This window comes from Dreissena polymorpha, chromosome 8 (assembly GCF_020536995.1).
Source record: "Dreissena polymorpha isolate Duluth1 chromosome 8, UMN_Dpol_1.0, whole genome shotgun sequence".
In the NCBI taxonomy this organism is placed as follows: domain Eukaryota; kingdom Metazoa; phylum Mollusca; class Bivalvia; order Myida; family Dreissenidae; genus Dreissena; species Dreissena polymorpha.
Genome location: NC_068362.1, coordinates 45,691,658 through 45,711,196, shown reverse-complemented (window position 1 = coordinate 45,711,196; position 19,539 = coordinate 45,691,658). Strand labels below are relative to the sequence as shown.

General features: G+C 36.5%; 2 protein-coding genes and 14 non-coding genes across 24 annotated transcripts in view; 10 read left to right on the top strand and 6 right to left on the bottom strand.

Annotated features, from left to right (window-relative positions):
* Positions 1 to 19,539, bottom strand: part of LOC127841495 (probable basic-leucine zipper transcription factor S) — a 156,880-nt gene that overhangs the window by 51,011 nt on the left and 86,330 nt on the right. The window lies entirely within an intron of this gene.
* LOC127841494 (GRIP and coiled-coil domain-containing protein-like) overlaps positions 1 to 19,539 on the bottom strand; it is a 104,092-nt gene that overhangs the window by 50,796 nt on the left and 33,757 nt on the right. Inside the window, exon 6 of one of the 9 annotated variants that reach the window (XM_052370345.1) lies at positions 15,652 to 16,525. The exons of the other annotated variants lie outside the window; for them this stretch is intronic. Within the exon in view, the coding sequence (XP_052226305.1) occupies positions 16,461 to 16,525 (65 nt within the window). The 3' untranslated portion in view covers positions 15,652 to 16,460. Of the gene's footprint in view, positions 1 to 15,651; positions 16,526 to 19,539 lie in introns of those variants that run through there. 9 annotated transcript variants of the gene reach the window in all.
* Positions 150 to 231, bottom strand: Trnas-uga (transfer RNA serine (anticodon UGA)). The gene has a single exon. It is a non-coding gene; the product is annotated as a tRNA-Ser (tRNA).
* On the top strand, positions 769 to 841 carry Trnar-acg (transfer RNA arginine (anticodon ACG)). The gene has a single exon. It is a non-coding gene; the product is annotated as a tRNA-Arg (tRNA).
* Positions 1,660 to 1,732, top strand: Trnar-acg (transfer RNA arginine (anticodon ACG)). The gene has a single exon. It is a non-coding gene; the product is annotated as a tRNA-Arg (tRNA).
* On the top strand, positions 2,004 to 2,076 carry Trnar-ucg (transfer RNA arginine (anticodon UCG)). Its single transcript has one exon. It is a non-coding gene; the product is annotated as a tRNA-Arg (tRNA).
* Positions 2,537 to 2,618, bottom strand: Trnas-uga (transfer RNA serine (anticodon UGA)). Its single transcript has one exon. It is a non-coding gene; the product is annotated as a tRNA-Ser (tRNA).
* Trnar-ucg (transfer RNA arginine (anticodon UCG)) lies at positions 3,808 to 3,880 on the top strand. Its single transcript has one exon. It is a non-coding gene; the product is annotated as a tRNA-Arg (tRNA).
* On the top strand, positions 4,156 to 4,228 carry Trnar-ucg (transfer RNA arginine (anticodon UCG)). The gene has a single exon. It is a non-coding gene; the product is annotated as a tRNA-Arg (tRNA).
* On the top strand, positions 4,441 to 4,513 carry Trnar-acg (transfer RNA arginine (anticodon ACG)). The gene has a single exon. It is a non-coding gene; the product is annotated as a tRNA-Arg (tRNA).
* Positions 4,709 to 4,790, bottom strand: Trnas-uga (transfer RNA serine (anticodon UGA)). Its single transcript has one exon. It is a non-coding gene; the product is annotated as a tRNA-Ser (tRNA).
* Trnar-acg (transfer RNA arginine (anticodon ACG)) lies at positions 5,120 to 5,192 on the top strand. Its single transcript has one exon. It is a non-coding gene; the product is annotated as a tRNA-Arg (tRNA).
* Trnar-acg (transfer RNA arginine (anticodon ACG)) lies at positions 10,941 to 11,013 on the top strand. Its single transcript has one exon. It is a non-coding gene; the product is annotated as a tRNA-Arg (tRNA).
* Positions 11,190 to 11,271, bottom strand: Trnas-uga (transfer RNA serine (anticodon UGA)). Its single transcript has one exon. It is a non-coding gene; the product is annotated as a tRNA-Ser (tRNA).
* Positions 11,616 to 11,688, top strand: Trnaq-uug (transfer RNA glutamine (anticodon UUG)). The gene has a single exon. It is a non-coding gene; the product is annotated as a tRNA-Gln (tRNA).
* Positions 12,026 to 12,098, top strand: Trnar-ucg (transfer RNA arginine (anticodon UCG)). The gene has a single exon. It is a non-coding gene; the product is annotated as a tRNA-Arg (tRNA).

The window sequence follows — 19,539 nt, the reverse complement described above, 5'->3', positions numbered from 1 at the left end:
TGAAAGAGGGATTCTTAAGTAAATGAAAAACACTCAGGTAAACAGTGAGTAAACTTGAGACAAGTTTTAAAATGAACATGATACGATAAGCTATTTCCAACGTACATCTCGTGTTGTTGTTAATGAAAAGTTAAACCTACAACAATAAACGCTGCGAACAGGGTTCAAACCTGCACGGGAAGATCCCATTGGATTTCAAGTCCAACGCCTTAACCACTCGGCCATCACAGCTTATACATCGATGTTCAGTTTACGATAACAATTATTAGTCCCTTTGAATATAATCAATCCTTTGTGTTGATATATTCACGCTTAACCGATACTAGAAAATATGGTGTACACATTGGTCCCATGGTAAAACTGATAAGGTGACTCACTGCGGTTCAGGAGATTGCATGTTCGATTGCTAGCGGCATGCTTAGTTATATATTCGTTTCTCATGATAAGGGTACGGTAATACACGGGCCTTTCTTTTTTTATTCTTCAGGTTCAGTGGCCTAATGGATAAGGCGTCTGACTTCGAATCAGACGATTGCAGGTTCGAGTCCTCCCAGGATCGTATGCTTAATTCAAACGATTGTGGATAATGTATTGTTTTCCAACCGTTGTTTCTGTCATTAAAAAATGTCATGTTCTTTATTTACGTACTATGTTCGTCAAATGATTTTGCGTACAATCATAGTATTATGTTTTTGTTTTGTTTTATTCGGTAGTTAAACAGGCTATTTAGTAAAATTTTAAATTACAACAAACCAAAGTGTTCGACACGGTCCCGTGGCCCAATGGATAAGGGGCCTGACTACGGATCAGGAGATTGTAGGTTCGAGTCCTGCCGGGATCGATATATCAATCTGTCATACATCTTTTTGACGTTAACAACGATAACTGCATTTGAAAGAGGGATTCTTAAGTAAATGAAAAACACTCAGGTAAACATAGAGTAAACTTGAGACAAGTTTTAAAATGAACATGATACGATAAGCTATTTCCAACGTACATCTCGTGTTGGTGTTAATGAAAAGTTAAACCTACATCAATAAACGTTACGAACAGGGTTAAACCTGCACGGGAAGATCCCATTGGATTTCAAGTCCAACGCCTTAACCACTCGGCCATCACAGCTTATACATCGATGTTCAGTTTACGATAACAATTATTAGTCCCTTTGAATATAATAAATCCTTTGTTTTGATATATTCACTCTCAACCGATACTAGAAAATATGGTGTACACATTGGTCCCATGGTAAAACTGATAAGGTGACTCACTGCGGTTCAGGAGATTGCATGTTCGATTGCTAGCGGAATGCTTAGTTATATATTCGTTTCTCAGGATAAGGGTACGGTAATACACGGGCCTTTCTTTTTTTATTCTTCAGGTTCAGTGGCCTAATGGATAAGGCGTCTGACTTCGAATCAGACGATAACAGGTTCGAGTCCTACCAGGATCGTATGCTTAAATCAATCGATTGTGGATAATGTATTGTTTTCCAACCGTTGTTTCTGTCATTAAAAAATGTCATGTTCTTTATTTACGTACTATGTTAGTCAAATGATTTTGCGTACAATCATAGTATTATGTTTTTGTTTTGTTTTATTCGGTAGTTTAACAGTCTATTTAGTAAAATTTTAAATGAGCACAAGCCAAAGTGTTCGAAACGGTCCCGTGGCCCAATGGATAAGGCGCCTGACTACGGATCAGGAGATTGCAGGTTCGAGTCCTGCCGGGATCGACATATCAATGTGTCATACATCTTTTTGACGTTAACAACGATAACTGCATTTGAAAGAGGGATGCTAATTCGTTAAGTTTATAATTGAACTTGAATAATTGTTAGCGACTTTCGTCAATAAGGTGTGTGGCTCCAAATATAAAAATCTAGTTTGTTATTTGTATACACATGTTTTTAATGCTAGAGCTAAGCATGTAACATAATGGAACGTAGTGCAATTATTTGTCATAACGGTACGGTAATAAACGGGCGTATCTTGTTTGGTTCTTAAGGTCCTGTGGCCTAACGGATAAGGCGTCTGACTTCGAATCAGAAGATTGCAGGTTCGAGTCCTGCCAGGATCGTATATATAAAGCAATCGATTGTAGATAATGCATTTTTTCCAACCGTTGTTTCCGTCATTAAAACACGTCATGTTCTTTATTTACTTACTATGTTAGTCAAATGATTTGGTGTATTATGTTTTTGTTTTTGTTTTGATTTAATCGGAAGTTTAACAGGCTCTTTAGTAAAATTTTAAATGGGCAAAAACAAGAGTGCTCGACACTTGCCCAATGGATAAGGCGCCTGACTACGGATCAGGAGATTGCAGGTTCGAGTCCTGCCGGGATCGATATTTAATCTGCCATACATCTTTTTGAGTTAACAACGATAACTGCATTTGAAAGAGGGATGCTTAAGTAAATTAAAAACACTCAGGTAAACAGTGAGTACGTTTGAGTTTAGTTTAAAAAAACATGATACGATTATCCATTTCCAAATTATATCTTGTGTTGTTTGAAAAGTAAAACCTACAATAATAAACGCTGCGAGCAGGGTTTGAACCTGCGCGGGAAGATCCCATTGGATTTCAAGTCCAACGCCTTAACCACTCGGCCATCACAGCGTATAAATCGCATATTCAGTTTACGATAACAATTATTAGTCCCTTTGAATATAATCAATCCTTTGTGTTGATATATTAACGCTTAACCGATACTAGAAGATATGGTGTACACATTGGTCCCACGGCCAAACGGATAAGGTGACTCACTGCGGTTCAGGAGATTGCATGTTCGATTGCTAGCGGCATGCTTAGTTATATATTCGTATCTCAGGATATAACACAAATATATACTTTATTAACAAATGTGAACGGGATAGCCACACCAGCTAATTTTATTCAAGTACATACATGATTTGCATGTTCAAACGTTACCTATATAAAAACGAAACAAATGGGCACCACAGTGGTCAAGTGGCCCAATGGATAAGGCGCCTGACTACGGATCAAGAGATTGCAGGTTCGAGTCCTGCTTGGATCGATTTTTCAATCGATCGCACATCTTTTGACGGAAATGCAATTTCAACAACGATAACTGCAAACTCATTTGAAAGAAGGATACTTAAATACTTAGCTATTTCCAACGTACATCTCGTGTTGTTGTTAATGAAAAGTAAAACCTACAATAATAAACGCTGCGAACAGGGTCCAAACCTGCACGGGAAGATCCCCTTGGATTTCAAGTTCAACGCCTTAACCACTCGGCCATCACAACTTATACATCGATGTTCAGTTTACGATAACAATTATTAGTCCCTTTGAATATAATCAATCCTTTGTGTTGATATATTCACGCTCAACCGATATTAGAAAATATGGTGTACACATTGGTCCCATGGTAAAACTGATTAGGTGACTCACTGCGGTTCAGGAGATTGCATGTTCGATTGCTAGCGGAATGCTTAGTCATATATTAGTTTCTCAGGATAAGGGTACGGTAATACACGGGCCTATCGTTTTTTTATTCTTCAGGTTCAGTGGCCTAATGGATAAGGCGTCTGACTTCGAATCAGACGATTACAGGTTCGAGTCCTCCCAGGATCGTATGCTTTAATCAATTGATTGTGGATAATGTATTGTTTTCCAACCGTTGTTTCCGTCATTAAAAAAATGTCATGTTCTTTATTTACACAATGTTAGTCAAATGATTTTGCGTACAATCATAGTATTATGTTTTTGTTTTGTTTTATTCGGTAGTTTAACAGGCTATTTAGTAAAATTTTAAATGAGCACAAACCAAAGTGTTCGACACGGTCCCGTGGCCCAATGGATAAGGCGCCTGACTTCGGATCAGGAGATTGCAGGTTCGAGTCCTGCCGGGATCGATATATCAATCTGTCATACATCTTTTTGACGTTAACAACGATAACTGCATTTGAAAGAGGGATGCTAATTCGTTAAGTTTATAATTGAACTTGAATAGCGACTTTCGTCAATGATCTTTGTATAAGGTGCGTGGCTCCAGATATAAAAATCTAATTAGTTATTTGTATACACATGTTTTTAATGCTAGAGCTAAGCATGTAACATAATGAAACTAAGTGCAATTATTTGTCATAACGGTACGGTTATAAACGGGCGTATCTTGTTTTGTTCTTAAGGTCCTATGGCCTAATGGATCAGGCGTCTGACTTCGAATCAGAAGATTGCAGGTTCGAGTCCTGCCAGGATCGTATATTTAAATCAATCGATTGTAGATAATGCATTCTTTCAACCGTTGTTTCCGTCATTAAAACACGTCATGTTCTTGATTTACTTACTATGTTAGTCAAATGATTTGGTGTACAACCCTAGTATTATGTTTTTGTTTTTGTTTTGTTTTAATCGGAAGTTTAACAGGCTCTTTAGTAAAATTTTAAATGAGCAAAACAAGTGTGCTCGACGCTGTCCCGTGGCCCAATGGATAAGGCGCCTGACTACGGATCAGGAGATTGCAGGTTCGAGTCCTGCCGGGATCGATATTTTAATCTGCCATACATCTTTTTGACGTTAACAACGATAACTGCATTTGAAAGAGGGATGCTTTAGTAAATTAAAGACACTCAGGTAAACAGTGAGTACATTTGACTTAAGTTTTAAAAAAAACATGATACGATTATTCATTTCCAAATTATATCTTGTGTTGTTGGAAAAGTAAAACCTACAATAATAAACGCTGCCAGCAGGGTTCGAACTTGCGCGGGAAGATCCCATTGGATTTCAAGTCCAACGCCTTAACCACTCGGCCATCACAGCTTATAAATCGCATATTCAGTTTACATTAATAATTATTAGTCCCTTTGAATATAATCAATCCTTTGTTTTGATATTAACGCTCAACCGATACTAGAAGATATGGTGTACATATTGGTCCCATGACCAAACGGATAAGGTGACTCACTGCGGTTCAGGAGATTGCATGTTCGATTGCTAGCGGCATGCTTAGTTATATATTCGTATCTCAGGATATAACACAAATATATACTTCATTAAAAAGTGTGAACGGGATAGCCACACCAGCTAATTTTATTCAAGTAATGTTCAAACGTTACCTATATTAAAACGAAACAAATGGGCACCACAATGGTCCCGTGGCCCAATGGATAAGGCGCCTGACTACGGATCAGGAGATTGCAAGTTCGAGTCCTGCCTGGATCGATTTTTCAATCGATCGCAATCTTTTGACGGAAATGCAATTTCAACAACGATAACTGCAGACTCATTTGAAAGAAGGATACTTAAATTATTAAGAAACACTCAGGTAAACGATATGGAACTTTCGTTAGGTTTTAAATTGAAAATGAATAATTGTTAGCGACTTTCGTCAATGACCTTTTGCTAAGGTGCGTGGCTCAATATATAGAGATTTATGTTTTATATTCCATTTCATTTTATGTCAAACATAAATTATTTATCATCTAACCGTTGATAATAAAAACAAACACATTTGTTTAGGTGTCATGACAAGCAGGGTAATTTATTTCTTGAAAACACACGCACAAACACTGGTTCCAAAACAAAAAAAACATTGCCATAAAGTATGAATGGCAAATAAGTGTCATTATACATAGAACTGCGAAAAATGGAGTACAACAAGTATACTCGTTAATGTCCGGAACCAATGCCCCTTTCTATCTTAAGTCATCCTTCTACTCTCTTAACACTCACTGAAACACATAAAGCATAATATTAGCCTTTAAACAAAACATAGCATTAACAAATAAAAAATAAAACGATTTAAAGCACGTCAACGCTCTACCCTGCTTGCCTGTCGAATGAACAAACCTACAAATCTATGCACGAGGAAATCTTGATTTCCGCATCATTTAACATGCGCACCTTCAAAACCTGTTTAACAACTTGATTCAATCATACACCGATAATAAATACATTTATGTTTTATATTCCATTTCATTTTATGTCAAACATAAATAATTTATCATCTAACCGTTGATAATAAAAACAAACACATTTGTTTAGGTGTCATGACAAGCAGGGTAAATAATCGACAGAAAAAGAACGGGGCAAAATATGATGTAAAATTTTCAATTTCCAACATCAAGTACCATATAAATTAACAAACCCAAATGAGAAGAAACATTTTTTTTTGTGTTTCTTCCGAATCTCTCACGTATCGATCCTTAGCAGTATCAGTTTTCCACCGCCCATGCTTTTTTAACAATCTATCAGCCACACCGCTATATGCAGCAGCAGTTGCTCCCCCTGACCGAAATGAATGCAAACCGTAAACATTAGGATCAAGTCCAATAGCACTAAGTTTGTCGCGTAATATTTCTCAAAAAATCTTTTGAAGTATCTGGAATAGCTGCTTCAAAGATATATTTTTGTAAGTAATTTACAGGGCATAAATCTGAATTTGTTTTACAAATAGTCACCTGTTCGCTCTTGCACAATTGATCCGTTTTACTCTTACAAATGTTAATTTTAGCACAATCCTCAAAAAATGATACATCGCATCTTTTTAAAGAAACCAATTCGCTAAATCTAAAAAAAACTGAAAAACATACCAAACACATTGCGCCAATCTCAAATCTAATAAGGAATCAGAGTGTCCAAAATGTTTAACAATCGTTATCATATCCTCTATAGTTATCGGGCATTTCTGAACTGGTGATTTTGAATTTGACCTTATTAATCCATTTTTAGTAAAAGTAACCAGATCAGACTCACAAGGATCACAACATCCCGCAATTTTATGAGCCCATGAAATACCATATACAATCGCGTTAATTTTTGAGGCAGACGGACAAGAATTTTTAAGGGTAGCCAAGAACAGACTGACATGATACTCCGTCGATGGCAAAGGATTAAAGTCGTACTTTTTACACCATGCACTATATGCTTCAAAATTAGTATTATACTGTTTGTAGGTGTTATCTGACTTTGATGTTTTGACCAAATCCTTCAGAATTTCTTGAGACTTTTGCAATTCTGATGGAAGACATTCTCTGCTGATCCAGCGACCCATCTTAAAGGCATCTGTCAAATGTATAAATCATTTCCAATAAAAGCATACATTAATACTGTAAATTTACTTACTTTAATAATTTCCTTGCTCTCTTTTTGCAAGTAATCTCCAATTTGAATTTACATTTTCCTTGCTCTCTCTCTTTTTTGCAAGTATTATAATTTAAAAAGTACTAATTTAAACCCTTGCTTTCTTTTTTGCAAGTATTATCCTTTTTAAAACATATCATTTGCTTTCTTTTTTGCAAATATTCACTTCTTCGTGTACTGTACACGACTTCGTAAGCACCAGGTGCAAACGGTACCAGTCGAACAAAACATTCACCAAACATGGTTTCTATACATTCTTCATAGCCATACATGCAAAATAATATCCATTAAATTATAAATACAAATAAAAACACGTGACTTATCCAAACTATACCATAAGTATAGCAAAACAGTCGAAAACATTCATATCACATTCACATAACAACGCACATATAGTGTAGTTATATTCGAGTAGCAAGTACTTTACTAGAAAAACGTCTTGAGCTAAATACAGAGTGATTGTTGTTCACAAAAATATTCTGACCTTTATCGAACACAATAATATCCTTTATAAAATGCTTTTGTACATTTCCGGCCTCAAATAAGAATGGCCAAAAGGCCGTACTAGGCCATCTGGGTACCACCAAAACGCCATGCGCGTTGCATTCTAGAATGTGCATAATTGTTTTTCCTACCAGATAAATAGGTGGTACTAACCAATTCAAATCGGCACCCCAAAACTGGGTAAAACAATCAACTGCTTCCGTTTCAAAATCATAGAATTTTGAATTATATCTCAAAGTCTTTTTATTTTTAAAAGTAGCAAAGCGATCAATCGAAAATGGACCCCAGATGCTATTCAAATACTCAAAGAAATCTCGTGAAACTTCCCATTCATCTGTATTATTAATTTTACTAATACTATCGGCAATGGAGTTTAATTCTCTAGGAACCAATTGTATTTCTAGTCCTATGTTCATCTTCAAACAAATACTAAAAATGCTCAGAGCTAGATCATGTAACTCGAGATTAGAACTTCCTCCCTTACCACTTGTACACATGATTGAGAGTCAGAAAACCACTTTACAGTTTTCCCCCTTAAAAAATTACCGTAAGCCCGTAAAGCTAGAAATACTGCTTTAATTTCTCTATAAGTAGAACTTTTATTGCAATCAACATTAGACCATATATCATGAAAAATGAAATCTGGCCTATCAACAATGTAAGCCCCGCAGGCAAACCCACTTGCATCACTGTACACTTTCAAAACTTCGACACATGTACATTTACTTAGAGGTCTTGATTGTATGCCATCTATGCGATCTAACCAGAATCTTAATACTGAAATACAAAAGCTATCTGGATCAAAGGCTATAACTCTATCCCACGACTGTCTAGAGTTGATTACGGAATAAAGAAATCTAGTCATTAATCTTGCTAGACTACCTATAACAGGCATCATAGAAATACTTTTCCCCGTACATCTAGCTAAATCCCTGGCCGAAACCATTGGCATGGAAGAAAATACCTTTAAAAGAGTATTTTTTAAATCAAGCGTTCTTTTATCGGGAATTTCGATAGAAAACATTTGGCTATCCCAGATTAATCCTACCCATTCTAGCCTCTGAAATGGTATCCATATTGAATTTTCCTCATTGATTACAAGTCTAGCTTCGTGTAATGTATTTCGAACAAAATTTGCATCTTGTGTTGCATTTTCGATATTAGAATTAGTTCCCCAACCATCATCTAAAAACATAACAATTTTTATGCCATTAAAACGCCATTATTTATTGATCTCCTTAAGGCACTTAACAAAACAAAAAGGTGCGCATGACAAACCAAAAGGAACCACTGTATAAATATAGTATTTACCATTTAAAGAAAATCCAAAATATTTCAGAAAATATGTCGAAATGATAATTACCTTTTGACAAATCAAACTTGAAGCAAAAACAATTCGGATCAAAATATTCAATCCCCGTTTTCCAGTCTTCGTAAGCCATTTTTTCTTTCCATATGTATTTATTAACAAATCGTAAATCTAAAATCAACCTTTTCTTGCCGGTTGCATTTACGGCTACACTTAATGGACTTACAACATGAGGGATTTCTATTGATTCTACAATAAAGCCATTATTTAACATATCCTGCACGGACTCGTTTACAAAATCTTTATGCTTTAAAGCTGATTGGTTATTTGCAGATACACATTTTTAAGGTAATTCTATTAATGGTAATTTGTAACCGCCTATAATACCGTCAATTATATCAGGGTTGGCACCGATGCTTTTCCAAAAACGAACATGTCTTTTTAAACGGCCTTTTACAGTTGAAGAATGTGATAACTGATACTTTTCTTCACAATGCGCATCAATGTCAGAAATGTCTAAACCAGCAATATACTTATCATATGATAGTTTTCTATCTGTATTTCCGGTCTCACGTCTAGGCACGATGTTTCCGTGGAAACGGTTAACCCACTCGCACTCGCGCCGGAAATGGCCCTGTCGTCCACAAGCGAAGCACGTGGTGTTGGCGCCGGCTCTGGCTGGATAGGGCCGAAAAAACTGTTGGCGCTCGACTCCCATAGCCATCGGTCGAGATGGGAAAAGAGGACCAACAAAAGGATCCTGCGCTGGTGGAGCCGGGGAAGCGGAAGCAGATGGTCGATCAGCCAAACGATTGAAAACAGAACTTACTTTCAACGAATTAGAAGGATTTGATTTCAGTTTTTTGACAGCTATAGCCTCGGCTTTGTTTATTTTATTTTCATCATCACTATCCGACCCTATTACTGGTTTTTCATATTCAGCAACAGTGGCCCAGCCCCCGGGGGAAGAATCAGCTAACCTGACAAGTTTATTTCTGTAAGTTAGTTTTTTCAAACCTTGCCTTTTCTTTAGCAAAGCCAAGACTATCGCTGTCCAATATACATTGAAGCAAAGAGCAGATTTCAGTATTGAATACAAACTGATGTTGACACGAGGCACTCTTGAAAGCAGGCACATCAATTTTATCAACATTTTTATGGCTTGTGATATCCCTTTTTAACGATGACAACTGTGAATCAAAGAAGCTTCTAAATAGACCAAACACGTCAAACAATTCCTCACTATCCCCCGAGGGCCTACCTTCGTGACCGCTACCACGTGGTCGCTCCGTGTGTCCATTTACATTGTCAGCTCTATCTTCGCCGACTATGCGATCACGCCCCTCATCTTGACTGTCCATATTAAACAAATTGCCAATGCAAATAGGGTGCAAAAATAAAATAACTTTCACAATTAAATGTGGTTGAGCAGAAAAATAAAACGATTTAAAGCACGTCAACGCTCTACCCTGCTTGTCTGTCGAATGAACAAACCTACAAATCTATGCACGAGGAAATCTTGATTTCCGCATCATTGAACATGCGCACCTTCAAAACCTGTATAACAACTTTATTCAATCACACACCGATAATAAATACATCTATTTTGCTATTTGTACACACATGTTTGTAATGCTAAAGCTCAGCATGTAACATAACAAAACGCAGTGCAATTATTGTCTGTCATAACGGTACGGTAGTAAACGTTCGTATCTTTTATTGTTCTTCAGGTCCTGTGGCCTAATGGATAAGGCGTCTGACTTCGAATCAGACGATTGCAGGTTCGAGTCTTGCCAGAATTGTATGTTTATAAAAATTAATTAATTGTGGATAATGTATTGCTTTACAACAGCTGTTTCCGTCATTAACAACACGTCTCGTTCTTCATTTACGTACTATGTTAGTCAAATGATTTGGCGTACAATCCTAGTATTATGTTTTTGTTTTGTTTTATTCGAAGTTTTTCAGGCCTTTTAGTAAAATTTTAAATGAGCAAAAACGAGTGTGCTCGACACGGTCCCGTGGCCGAATGGATAAGGCGCCTGACTACGGATCAGGAGATTGCAGGTTCGAGTCCTGCCGGGATCGATATAGCAATGTGCCATACATCTTTTTGACCTTAACAACTATAACTGCATTTAAAAGAGGGATACTTAAGTAAATGAAAAACACTCCGGTAAACAGTGAGTAAAATACGAGTTAAGATTTAAATTGAACATGATACGGTGTTGTAGTTAATGAAAAGTAAAACCTACAATAATAAGCGCTGCGAGCAGGGTTCGAACCAACGCGAGAAGATCCCATTGGATTTCAAGTCCAACGCCTTAACCACTCGGCCATCACAACTTATAAAACGCATGTTCAGTTAACGTTAACAAATATTAGTCCCATTGTATATAATCAATCCTTTGATTTGATATATTCACGCTCACCGATACTTGAAGATATGGTGTACACATTTGTCCCATCGCCAAACGGATAAGGTGACTCACTGCGGTCCAGGAGATTGCATGTTCGATTGTTAGTGGAATGCTTAGTTATATATTCATATCTCAGGATATAACACAAATATATACCCTATTTAAAAATGTGAACGGGATAGCCACACCAGCTAATTTTATTCAAGTACATACATGCTTTGCATGTTCAAACGTTACCTATATTAAAACAAAACAAATGGGCACCACAATGGTCCCGTGGCCCAATGGATAAGGCGCCTGACTTTGGATCAGGAGATTGCAGGTTCGAGTCCTGCCTGGATCGATTTTTCAATCGATCGCACATCTTTTGACGGAAATGCAATTTCAACAACGATAACTGCAGACTCATCTGAAAGAAGGATACTTAAATTATTAAGAAACACTCAGGTAAACGATATAGAACTTTCGTTAGGTTTTTAATTGAACATGAATAATTGTTAGCGACTTTCGTCAATGACCTTTTGCTAAGGTGCGTGGCTCAAGATATAGAGATCTATTTTGCTATTTGTATACACACATTTGTTATGCTAAAGCTCAGCATGTAACATAACAATCGTAGTGCAATTATTGTCTGTCATAACGGTACGGTAGTAAACGTGCGTATCATGTATTGTTCTTCAGGTCCTGTGGCCTAATGAATAAGGCGTCTGACTTCGAATCAAAAGATTGCAGGTTCGAGTCCTGCTAGGATCGTATGTTTCTAAATATCAATGAATTGTGGATAGTGTATTCTTTTCCAACAGTTATTTCCTCCAAACAGTATTGTGTCAGCATGCAGTCTCTAATCTAAAACATGACACGGATTTATTAGAGCATGCCAAAGATCTACCTAACTCATAAAAATTAATTATTTAAAAGAACACAAAAACAAGTGTTGAAACAATTACAACATATATTAAATCTACGCATCGATTTATTAAAAGAGTACAGCCCTACATGAACACTATTGTTATTATCAATTGAATCACATGTCCAGTTCACGTAAACATGTGTCAGCCTGATTGATTATACCGGGTAACTCAAAATAATTACCTTAGAAGATACACACCGGTTTTGACAGACACCGGCACAGCTATCTTGAATGCAAACACCATGCCCTACTATTGAGGCTGGCAACCACCAACATGCAAAGAAATGCACAAATCAGCGCTTTTGTCTTGTGACTTGCACATGTACCTTTAAACTGATACCAAAACTTATCATTTTGAAATGCATTTTAAAAATCTTATGTATCAGGACCTGCATAATATGTGCTTAGTAGCAAACTGACTGCATTAAACCCTCCCAATTCCACTTCCTTAAAGGGGGATGTAACATAGAGGGGTGGGCAAGAGAATTTGAGATTTGAAACGAGAATACCAGGATGAAAGACTTGATTAGAAGGGAGGACACGAGAATTGAAGATTTGAGACGAGAATTCCGGGATCAGAGACGATGGGAGATGGAAGAATAATGGAGATGTTGATAGCAGAATAGAGGGGAGTGTTTATGCATTTGTGTATATCATGATAATTGCAATATGAAAAATAAACTTAATAGACATACAAAGTAAAATAAAAGTGCATACATACACATTTGTTATATCTTCTCGTATAGCGTGCGCATGATTTTCTCTATATTTAATCTGCATGAAAGAATTATAAATTGGTCTCATGTGTATGTTTATATTAGTGACAGTTGCAAAACATGTTCAACAAATAGTGCTTATTTTATGATTTTGTACGACACTCAATAATACACTATACTATTATGAATACCTTATTAAAATAATACATGTAAATTTATAAGTATTTTTCGCACACTAACCTGTTGATTGCATTTTTGGCATTTTACTGTTATCTTCACAATCCCGAGGCTGCGTTCAATTCCTGAATGTTATTAAAGTAAATGTTAACGAATAAATTTGGAGACTTCTCTTCAACATCAAAAGTTGCACTCTAAATGCAGCGCGAATCAATTGATATTCGCGAGTATTACTAGAGGTGTAATTGCACGAGCTGCTTCAAGGTTCTTGAAGCTCAAGAGCGGCACGTGCTAGCTGAGAATTAAATTTAAGAATATACTGTTATAACGATAGTATGAATTCCAAGAGTATTGCCCACATATTTTATTAAATTTCCAATCGTGATTTCGCGTATAATAGAACGCAGCATTGATAGACGAGTTTTAGTAACTTTTGTCACTATGACATCTTTATCTTATTTGTTTTTATCAATGTCTGATATGTATGTATAATTACTTCTTGCTAAGTATATTCCGTAGCTTATTTTGTACAAAAAAAAGACTTGCAACGAAAGAGAGCACAGTGAATTGAAAAGCAATGGCAGCGCACATAAAAAACGTTTAATTATAATTGCGTGAACTAAACCACCGAAGTCATTATGTACGAACTGAATCTTATCATTTTGCACAGACTCATTAATATTTCTAATTATTTTCTAATACACGTTCACTTACATCGATGGTAATATGTATGAAGAGGGCCTCTTCAGTTATTAATTAAAATATTCAGTTAGATCAGCCACATAAAAACGATAAGTGACGAATGTTTAATGATATGTGCTATAAAATAGCAAGGTATTTAAGAACAAGTTTTGATCACCACAATTATATTTTTTTACAAGTATGATTTCAAATTGAAGAGACCTGGTTTTAAACTAAAGGAACAGTTCACAGATTGAAGAATTTACCATTTCACATTTTGCCAAATAAAATAAAGAGCTAAGAATGCACTTAAACGGATAACTTGAATTTAGTTATTATTAGCACTTTCTTAGTATTATATATATATTGTACTTTTATAAAACATGTATAGTATAATATTATACTATATTTAGACAATCACACACAGCAGAGCTGGGCAACATAAGTAAAATAAACGCTAAAACACGGCAAAGATGGACCGGACGTGTATAAACGGATCATAGCAACGTTAAATGTAGTTCAACGTGCGAAGCCTAAATGACTAAAAATTGCGATCTCCTGATTCTCATTTCAGACGACTGATTTATTATGTCACGGACCTGAACTTGACGAAGAAAGATCTGTTTATTACAACACCGATATGACCTTAGATAATTGCGTATGTTTCATTTTGTTTATTTGTTCAATTTGAACATTAAATGCATGTGTTGACGTCAATAAAAATTAAATATAATTTCACGAAAACTTGAGTGGTTAAGGTGTTGGACTTGATATCCTATGCGGATCTTCCCGCGCAGGTTCGAACCCTGCTCGCAGCGTTTATTATTGTATGTTTTACGTTTCATTAACAACAACACAAGATGTACTTTGGATATGGCTAATCGTAGCATGGCCATTGTAAAACTTGGCTCAAATTAGCAGGGCGACTTTTTATATTTCCGTTGTAAGACAACACAGCAACGGAATCGGTTTGCTACATATGCCTTTCGATGGTCGATGGTAAATTGCTCGATCAAGTGGATCCCGGTTCTCAGAAGACCTTTAACATGCGCAATACAGCACCGTTAGTTTTTTGGCAATAAATTAGAGGTTTGATATTAAGCCCGTAAGACGTTTTACGTTTTCAAATATGTCAATACTTACCCCATGTCAGGAAAGTGCACTAAGTAACCAGATTGAAATAAACTCGAAATAATAGCTAAGTTGGTGCATGCATTTTCACTACATACAATGTATGTGAGGATGTTTGCTTACGATACGTTTTACTCATAAACCCCGCGAGAGTGTCGTTCATAAACATTGTACGTACAATCATATAGCTCTAATGTCAATCTAGAACTGAGAAACATAATACAATCATAAGCATTTATTTCTTTATTAATTAAGATTTTAAAATTATATTGACATTTTTAAATTTTCTAAATTTGTAAAGCCCATATAAGCCTAGTCCCATATACACACAGATGACTACGGCAGTCCCAGATCGTCTCTGATTGCCCGGATCAAGATCCTATAAAATCCGTTGACTTTTTAATGTTTTAGCGTCGACGCTCTTCCAAAGATCATCATTCCGGTGACAACACCGGATCCACAAGGACCAGTCTGTACCAACACGGAAGCTAAACCCAACAAACACAGCGGCAACACGGACTGTCCCGGCAGAGGTACGTTCTATTACGGACCAACACGGCATAGACACGGAGTGTCACGGGTAAACACGGAATCTACACGGACAATCCCGGACTTTAACGACAATGACGCGGAAAAACATGGCAGCGATACGGAACAATCACGTTTGCCCCGGAGGGACAATAACTTGCATAAAATAAAGTTGATTTCCGATGATTTCAAGCAGATTGCTAACGCTTAATATTGAATGCTAGTTTTTTACATTGAAATGTTTTAAATCGATATGACATTATGACATAACATTTCATGTTTATTATTATCACACAGAACATAATCTGTCAAATATTATTGTCAAATGATGTTAACTTTTTAAATTTCGTAAAATATTAATCCACATTTTAGTGTTCACAATTAAAACTCCGCTAGATGTACAATAAAATGACATGTTCATGAACTATTTTGTTCAATCACAATGTTCACATCATGTCATCCTGCCAGGACAGAGAGTTTCATCTGCTGAAAAGTAGGATGGCATTGATGCGTCTTCGTTAGGTATAGATTAAGGATCATGTGGACACAACACGCCTATGTCGATGGTTTCCTTTAGTTCAACTTTTGATACTTATATGTGCATGATTTTCTGCTGTGTGATAATAATAAACTGAAAATAGTATGCAATTAAGAGTCGCATCGAAATGAAAATTTTCGAGGTTACACTTTCGAGATCTGATTGTAAAAGTATGGATTCACCGAAAACCAACCTGATGGTAAGTGTCTGCCGTGTTGTTCCGTGTTGATTGCGTAATGCTGTCGGGCTGTCCGTGTTTGTACGTGTGGTCGGTTTGGGTGCCGTGTTGTCACCGACGTTATGATCTTGGTAAAACCTTTGTCGCTTAGAAACCAACCAGTCCACGGATCGTCCCGGATCTGGGTGTATTCGTGATGATCCGGAACTGCCGTAGCCAACCGTGCTTATATGAGACTGGGGCTTAATTTAAATGTCTAAATGTCGACGTCGGGAAGGTGAAGGCTGGAGCTGTCCCGGCAATCTGGTACTCCAATCATCTCTGAAATACATATACGGACACATTAATACATGCCATTGTTAAATATACTCGTATTTCCACGCCCAAGCGGTCTTAATAGTATAATTTTTAGTTTTAAATGAAAAGCACATTATACTAAAAATCTTAAACATATCGCGCAATATAAATAAAAATAATGTCATGCAATATATGAAAAACGAATGTACTTTAGAATTGTTTTTATTATATTTTAAATGCTTCACGCATTAATTGTACATGGTCACTCATTTCGAATGAACCACGCGTACCTAAGAATTCATTCACTGTCCTTGGTGACCTGCGCGCCTTGACGGCGGACGTTGGGACCTTCGCGGAGTGGTTTACGTTGTCAACGACGTCCATCTCAAACAGACTAACCTTCACAGCGCTCTCGGCAAAAGCAGAAAATTGGTGCCAAACAATGTCAACATTTTAAGTCGATGCAGTTTCACATGGTAAAGTGGATATGGTCTACACCTCCCGACCGTGTTATCGTAGTTGCGATCCCCAATCGTAAGTAATGTTGATATGTCAAATGCATAACGAATTCATTCCGACCCAAATCTTTTTTATCATGTATGTAAGTACTGAATACAATTGAAAATGTATGCAGAGACATCGTTGGAAGAAATGACGTAACACAGATAATGGTTTATTTTCATAAAAAAGTGAGAAACTAGCACCATGACATATACGGAACAAAACGTGTAACTACGTAGCACTCATAGCAATTATATGTCAGACTTGTCTATGTAGAAATAATAAAATAAAACAAACAAAAAACACAGATTACATCAGCCTTACAGTTTTTTGTTTGGTTCGTTTGTTTTATTTGCTGTTGTAGCCCGGCTCTGTTGAAGGACTCTCTCTTGCATATTCTACATTTAAACTCATGTGGTCCATAAATGGGGAATGGTATCCCAGTCCTCCGCTAATTTTAAATTCCTAATTACGTAATTGTATACTGCAACGGAAGATGCACTTATTATCGCCCTTTAACCTTCATCATCTGAAAAGACAGTAAAAGAGTGGTTAAAGAAAATTTCATATCAGAATAAGATTGCCACGTCATTACATACATTAAATTAATTAAAATATTACTGAAAGGGCTGATAAACATTCTATTATCTTGTACATCAGCCACCCCACAACCCATCTTCTTTAAAATCGGTGAATTCAATTGGTCGGCAGGTTTTGTGTACAGCATTTTTATAATTCTACAGTAAAATGATTAAGAAAACACTTATATTGCACCACATAACATGCTATAAAACTATAATATTGAAGTACACATATAAACTTTATTATAGATGGGTAGGTATTTCGTGTCAAAATCTCTTTCACATATGAAAGGGCTGTTGGTCATTTGGAAGTCATGTTATGCTGCTTAAAGTACATATAGATGCATAACTTTATTTAGATTAAGCAATATAAAACACTAGGTATTTGCCAAGATTCATGAGAGTCAAATATATACAAGAAGTAAAAGCGTAATGGTGCGCAGCGAGACTTGTTCATATAGAATTGAACCTCTTATTTACTTTCTTTCAAAATAATTTCATGTCTCCGAACTAATATGCAATATGCCAGTTGTTTTTTTTAATATGCGGATTAATTCTCCGTTTTAGATCCATAATTAATGAACGCCTCAATATTTTATAAAATTAACACCGGATTAATGTTCACTGACATTTTTTCATACAGATTTGATATAAAATTATTGAGCTGAACAAAAAAAAAATACATTAAGCCCTGTTTTCCCGGCACACGCGCTGGACATACACCTTTAAAAAAACGCTATATAAATTCCAGCACTTGTGCATTAAATAGATTGTAAAAATGACGGTTGAAATCCGTACGTGGGAAATTTTCTGGTAACCAAGAGCGACGTCAAAGTTCATGAAGCCTTTCATTCATAAATGTATATATGCGTCGGTTGTCAAAACCAGCATAACAGGATGTAAAATCTATTGTTGACCTGCATACTATCCGCTGCTGTGTGCACACGCCAATTAGTTTAAAATGGATTCCGAACCGGTAAGTCGATTACACAACATCAGAACATAATATCCCTTCCAAAAAGGGCACTATGCTGCTTAATAGTACATGTATATTGCAAAAAAGTGAAGCTCCACACGTATAATGTCGCAGTGTATAACAATACAAGTTATGTTTCATCTTATGTCATGTAGCTTGAGGTTTCGTATCTTTGTAAAGTATGAAAGAGGTATACGTATAAACAGAGGAAACGTTCTTTAAACCATTCATATCAATGGTAAATTCATTCACGACAGAAAGTTCGTGTATTACCTTCTAACATGGGTATGAGCTATGTTGGTCTTTGGGAAGTCATCTCCCAAATGTGCTTAAAAGGAAGTCAGTTCCAAAAAGAGGGGTTAAACCAATAGTTTTTGGCAATAAATTAGTTATAAGAGATAAAACGGCGTCGGGAAACTGAAACAATCATTGCTTTAGTTAAATTTTACCGTACACGTGCATCAATACTGTGAATTATAAGAGAAAATGATATTTGTACATCCCATTTCTCGAACGTCACATAAGGAGACAACAGATTTGTGGACGGTTTTCCTTAAATAACTTTTTTATCGCGACGTCTATGATCTTCAAACAAGAAACCGAGGGAAACACAAACACCGGAGAGCCGAAATGGCATATTCATTTAAAATAATTCTAAATACAAAGGGGCTTATCGGGTGAAAATATTCTCTCTTCTTTCAAGAAAACTCAACAAACGACACCATCTTTGAAGTTTTGTTCCAACTTTCTCACTTAAACGCGGTAAGCTCCCGTATACGCATGCCCCCCCCCCCCCCTCCGTGGCCCAATGGATAAGGCGCCTGACTACGGATCAGGATATTGCAGGTTCGAGTCCTGCCGGGATCGATATATCAATATGCCATACATCTTTTTGACGTTAACAACGATAACTGCATTTAGAAGAGGAATACTTAAGCAAATGAAAAACACTCAGGTAAACAGTGAGTAAATGTGAGTTA